Source organism: Cebus imitator, unplaced genomic scaffold (assembly GCF_001604975.1).
Source record: "Cebus imitator isolate Cc_AM_T3 unplaced genomic scaffold, Cebus_imitator-1.0 Scaffold48, whole genome shotgun sequence".
NCBI lineage: Eukaryota > Metazoa > Chordata > Mammalia > Primates > Cebidae > Cebus > Cebus imitator.
The window spans coordinates 7,054,752-7,060,881 of record NW_016107363.1 but is presented as its reverse complement, the minus strand read 5'-3'; the positions used below and the strand labels follow the sequence as shown (position 1 = coordinate 7,060,881).

Sequence of the window (6,130 nt, the reverse complement as noted above, 5' to 3'; positions counted from 1 at the left end):
CCCAGGCTGGTGTGCAGTGGCATGATCTCAGCTCACTGCAACTTCCACTTTCTGAATTCAAGTGATTCTCCTGCCTCAGCCTCCTGAGTAGCTGGGATTACAGGCACATGCCACCATGCCCAGCTAATTTTGTATTTTTAGTAGAGACTGGGGTTTCACCATGTTGGCAGGCTGGTCTCAAGCTCCTGACCTCAGGTGATCTGACTGCCTCAATCACCCAGAGTGCTGGGATTATAGGCCTGAGTCACCACGCCCAGCCTGGGTTTTTAATCTTAAGGAACAAATTGGATAAATGAGCAAGAATGTTTGTTTCAGTGTTGTTTAAAAGCAACAAGAAGAAAGCGTTTGTGTCCATTAATAAGGGTATTTATTAAGTAAATTATGGCAGATAAGTCCATGTAAATGAATAGAATATATTATTTAAGAATGATAATACAAAAAAAGATATGGCAAAGAAAAACAAAAAGAAAAAGAATCATAATATAAATATAAGTTTTCTATACTCGGGGATTCTCTTTCTTTTCTTCTTTCCTCTTCTCTTTACTTTTCTTCTTTTCAACGGAGTTTCACTCTTGTTGCCCAGGCTGAAGTGCAATGGTGCGATCTCGGCTCACCAGAACTCTACCTCCCAGGTTCAGACGATTCTCCTGCCTCAGCCTCCCAATCAGCTGGGATTACAGGCATGCACCAACACACCCGGCTCATTTTATATTTTTTAGTAGAGACAGAGTCTCTCCATGTTGGTCAGGCTGGTTTTGAACTCCCCACCTCAGGTGCACCCGCCTCAGCCTCCCAAAGTGCCGAAATCACTGGCATGAGCCACCATGCTCGGCTGGATTTTTCTATCAGTAGTGAGTGAACACTTTACTAGCACCTTTCACAGTTAATATGCAAAGATACGCTGATCCTTGTAACAAACTAGATGGCTGAAATCAGTTACATTTTAAACCGAGCTAAAAAGTATTTTTTTTGTTTTGTTTTGGATTTGGCTAAATATTCTTTAATTGGCGATACTTTGGTGGAATTTTCTTTTTTGGATTGAAAATATCAGTTGCTATAAATAAACAATTACCAACTGTTACCAGTCTTACCTCTTTTGTTACCTCTAGAAGAGGTATCACCTAATGCAAAATGTGCTTTCTGTTTAATTTCTAACTCAACTTGCAGTCACTACATGTCTATATATAGCTTTGGAGGTGGAAGTAGAAAGAATATGCGTAGATAATTCTGCCACTAACCAGCTGTACGCTCTCAGGCAATTTCAGTTATTTAAACCTCAGATTCTTCATTTATAAAGTTAGGTTGACAAAATGTGAGCCACCACTCATGGCCTTGTGTTTCATTCTTAAATCGATTTGATTTGCCTCTGTATAACTATAGTAGCAGGATACAACATTGAGGGACTATGACTTGACTTGCTAAAAACTTGCTTTCTGGCCAGGCTCAGTGGCTCATACCTGTAACACCAGCACTTTGGGAGGCCAAGATAAGAGGATCACTTGAGCCCAGCAGTTCAAGACCAACCCGGGCAACATAGTGAGACACTGTCTCTTAGAAAATGCACATGCTTGTGCGCTCTCTCTCTCTCTCTCTCTCTCTTTCTCTTTCTCTTTCTGTCTCTCTCTTGTTTTCTTGACCAGCCTGGGCAACATAGTGAGACATTGTCTTTTAGAAAACACACGCACATACACACACACAAAAAAAACTTTTTTTCTTATTCAGGGTAGATATATGCTTTCAATCATCTTTTTTTTTTTTTTTTTTTTTTTTTTGTTTTTTTCTTTTTTTTTCCTTTTTTTTATTTAATGGCTCATTTTCGGCTCTCTCCACCCTCCCCCTCCTGGGTTCAAGGGATTCTCCTGCCTCAGACTCCACAGTAGCTGGGATTACAGTCATGTGCCACCATGCCCGGCTAATTTTGTATTTTTAGTAGAGACGGGGTTTCTCCATGTTGGCCAGGCTGGTCTTGAACTCCTGACCTCAGGTGATCTGTCCATATCGGCTCCCAAAGTGTTGGGATTATAGGCGTGAGCCACTGTCCCTGGCCACACCCTTTTTTTTTTTTTTAATGCCTACTATATACTAGGTATTTAAAATACTGTTATATGCACTGGGAATATAGCAGTTAATGAAACAGACATTCCAGGCTGGGCAACATAGGGAGGCCCTATCTCTACAAAATAAAATAAAAAATTAGCCAGATGTAGTGGTGCACACCTGTGATCCTAACTACTCAGCATGCTCAGGTGGGAGGATGGCTTGAGCCTGGGAAGCTAAGGCTGCAGTCAGCTATGATTGTGCCATTACACTCCAGTCTGGGCAACAGAGTAAGACCCTGTCTCCAACAAAAAAAAAAAAAAAAAAAAAAAGAGAGAGAAGCAGGCAAAAATCTCTGCTATCAGGGAGTTACATTCCAGTGAGATCTTTTTGTTGTTGTTGTTGTTTTTGTTTTTTCCAGTGAGTTCTAATGAAAAATTTGGCCCTATCTTTAAGGCAACTTTACCTTCCCAGCTAATACTCTAAATATAGAGGAAGAGTTCCTTGTAAGCTAGAAGAATATTTTGAAAATATACTCCTTGCTTTACCTAATATTTTGATCCTAAAATTGCCAAAAATATTAAACTCAGGGAGAGTCATTTTCCTGTTTCCTTTTTGTTCTTCCAGAGTGGTTCCTTTTCTAACCATATATGGAGATTAGATGTAGCAGCCTCTTTTGTTTGAGAATGTAACTTTGTGATCAAAACTAGAACATTCAGAAACGTCTGATATTAGCATACTATGAATGCAGCGGCAGTCACAGATTAGATTCCCATGGGCCTCAATGACCAGTGACTTCAATTCTAATCTAAGTTCCCTCTCAGCAGTTGACCTTTGACTACAAATGGCATTGAGAAAAGAAGCAAAGTCTTCTTGCAATTCATTACCATTTCACAAGTTAAGCCACAAATTCTGGGGGTATTCTTATATGAAATAGCCATAGCAAGTTATATTTTAATGTTGTATTTAATATTTTGACAGTAATGGTTTTAGACGTGTTTCTAATTATTTCAAAATGGAGAATATATTTTAATTTCCTTGCTTATAAAACTATATATATTTCTACAAATTTCTACAAATTTTCAAACCATGTATGACTATGTGAAGTTAAAAAGTAAATGTCCACCGTGTCCCACCTCCAAAAATAACTCATGATATCTCTGTTGTAGATCCTTCCAGACCTTGAATAAATATATGCAATTAAAAATTCATAGCTATAAATGTATAACTATTTTTAATCTACATGGAGTTATATTATACATACTGCTCTTTATTAGGCTTAATTTTTACTTAGTAGTAAATATATCTTGAATAGTTTTCATTCCGTAATAGATGTATTTCATTTTCCCATAATGAACAATACAATGAGCATTATTATCCCATATGTGCTGTGTTATTTCGTTTAGGAAAACTACTAGAAGTGGACATGCACATACAAACAATGAAATCAGGTGCATAGCATTATAAAAATAATTATATGCTTTATAAATGTATAATCTTATTAAGGAAAGAAGCTATATACACATACACAGAATAATATAAAATAGAATATGATTAATTGGGGAAACAAAAGACACAGAGAAGATACAATTAAAAGGAGCACCATGATGGAGAAATGAAGACTTCCTTAGAGTTGATGGAGCTTAAACTGTGTATTACAGAATGAATAGGCCAAGTAGAGAGAATGGCTGTCTTGAGGTTAGGGAAATATCAGATGAAACAAATAATTGCAGGACATAATAAGGTGGCATGTATCAGCCCTATAAGGAAGCTAACATGACCAAAGCAGAGCTCCTGTGGGAATTAATGCGGGGACCAGATTATGGCTAAATTCTGCCATGTAAAGCTTGACTGAGACCTTGTGGAGAACGGGAAGATGCTATAGAATTTTATTCAGAGAAATGACATTCTCTGCAAATGCTACCCTAAAGAATGCCATAGGCTAGGTGTGATGACTCACACCTGTAATCCCAGCACTTGGGAGGCTGAGGCGGGAGGATTACTTGAGCCCAGGAGTTCAAGACTAGCCTGGGCAACGTAGTGACACCCCCCCCCCAAAAAAGAAAAAAAGGAATCCCATTGTATATACAAATGTGCCATTACAGATGAGGATCTGGGGCCTAATTAATTGCCAGTTATCGTTAATAAACTGTTGGGCCTATAGTTAGGATTTCTGAGGACAATTCTTTGAAAATTAGGCCTAAGATGTCTTCATTGGACCAGGTAGAAGACCTCTTGTAAATAACTTCAAAACTTTTTTAAAAGTTTTTTTCTTGGCCAGGTGCAATGGCTCATGCCTGTAATTCTGGTGCTTGGGAGACTGAGACTGGAGAATCACTTGAGCCAGGAGTTTGAGACCAGCCTAGGCAACACAGCAAGACCTCATCTCTACAAAAAATTAAAGAGATAGCTGGGTATGGTGGCATGAGCTTGAAGTCCCAGCTTGCTCTGGAAGCTTGAGGCAGGGGGATCTCTTGAGCCCAGGAGGTCGGGGTTGTAGTGAGCTGTATTCCTGCCACTGCATTCCAGCCTAGGCAACAGAGCAAGACCCTGTCTCAAAAAAAAAAAAAAAAAAAAAGTTTTTTCTTACTGTGATTCAGGGACAGTTATCTTTAGAAATAAAAGGCTGTTAATTTACTTTCTTTATAAGAACTAACATGATTTTTTTTAAGAGTTTTATTATTTGAGTACACATCTTACTAAGGCGGCCTTCTTACTAGTGTTTTATGTAACAGAGCCTTTTCCTTTAATTATCTTTATACAGTGTCCACATTGTCCTGGGAATTTTACTGTATTTGTTGCAGTTCTCTGAATACTTTAGCAAAGCTTGCTTCGTTTGTGTTTCTAGTTGGCAAGTGGACAGCCTTGAACAAAAGCCCCAGCCCTCAGCAAAGCAGACATGATCCACATTATAATTTAATATGAGCTACGTGTAATAACCAGCATTCCATTTTGGACAAGGGTGGTGAAGAAGTAAGAGATTCAGTGACCTGACCTATTTTAAAAGTACTTTACGTACCTGTAGATTTTGAGCATTCATAGCCTGAAGCAGTTTTATTGATAGAAGATATTTAACTGTAATAAGATTTTACTTTTATTTTTTTCTTGGTAGAAAACCAGACAAGAGCAAAGGAATCTGATTTATCAGACACTCTGAGTCCAAGCAAGGAAAAAAGCAGTGACGACACTACAGGTGAGTTTTAACCTAATGTTTATGGACCTGCAGCTGTTAATGGCAGTTTAGGTATATAGGTTAACATGAGTGGAGATTTCAAAGTTTGTGTTTGGGGGAAAAAAATGCTTCACCAGGTCATTCCCTTTGAATCTTGGATATTTTGTTAAAACTACTTTCAACTATCCAAATGTAATAGAAGTATCAATTCCGATTGTTTATTTTGATAATGATAGCTTGCTGATAGATCTGAATACTGCCTGTAATTATATATATATATATATTTTTTTTTTTTTTTTTTTTCCCTCTCTCTAGACGCACAAATGGATGAGCAAGACCTAAATGAACCTCTTGCCAAAGTGTCCCTTTTAAAAGGTACGTTAACATGTTTTTATGACATTGTAAACCAGGGCATAAAATCGCCCTTTGCCATAAAATCTGTTCTATATATTATGTAAAGTTTTAATTTTTAGTTAAGAGATTAAGATAGGTTCTGTAAAGTAGCAGGAACCAAAATTTAAAATTTTGGTGCTCATGCCCAATATTTCAAACAATTGTAGAATAATTTTGAATCAGTCAAGATTATGAGGGACAAAGTATTAAGTGGTAGAATGTGAAATGCTGTGTTTTTTGTTTACCCTTGTGTCTCTAATAGGAATTTATTAGCACTTTTAACATAATTAGGATAAGGTGGAATTCTTTCTTGAAAGGTTCACCAGTTTGCTCTATTATCATATGGTAGCAGTTGTAAATTTCCTTATTTCCTGTCGTCTTCATCTTCTAGTAAATATCCCCAGAGTCGTATGACACTCTTCTAGAAATTTTGGACTAAGAAATTTGAGATGGTGATAAGCAGTACATATAATGAACTCTTTGTCTCACCTCTAAATAGGAAGTACATGTATTTCTTGATATTTACTT

General features: G+C 37.4%; 1 protein-coding gene across 9 annotated transcripts in view; it reads left to right on the top strand.

The window, feature by feature from the left end:
* Positions 1-6,130, top strand: part of LOC108303546 (sarcolemma associated protein) — a 171,425-nt gene that overhangs the window by 134,356 nt on the left and 30,939 nt on the right. For 6 of the 9 annotated variants that reach the window (XM_017527466.2, XM_017527463.2, XM_017527460.2 and 3 more), the window contains 2 exons: positions 5,150-5,230; positions 5,525-5,584. In XM_017527466.2, the coding sequence (XP_017382955.1) occupies positions 5,150-5,230; positions 5,525-5,584 (141 nt within the window). Of the gene's footprint in view, positions 1-4,882; positions 5,011-5,149; positions 5,231-5,524; positions 5,585-6,130 lie in introns of those variants that run through there. The other 3 variants (XM_037738096.1, XM_037738097.1, XM_037738095.1) reach the window with 2 other exon arrangements.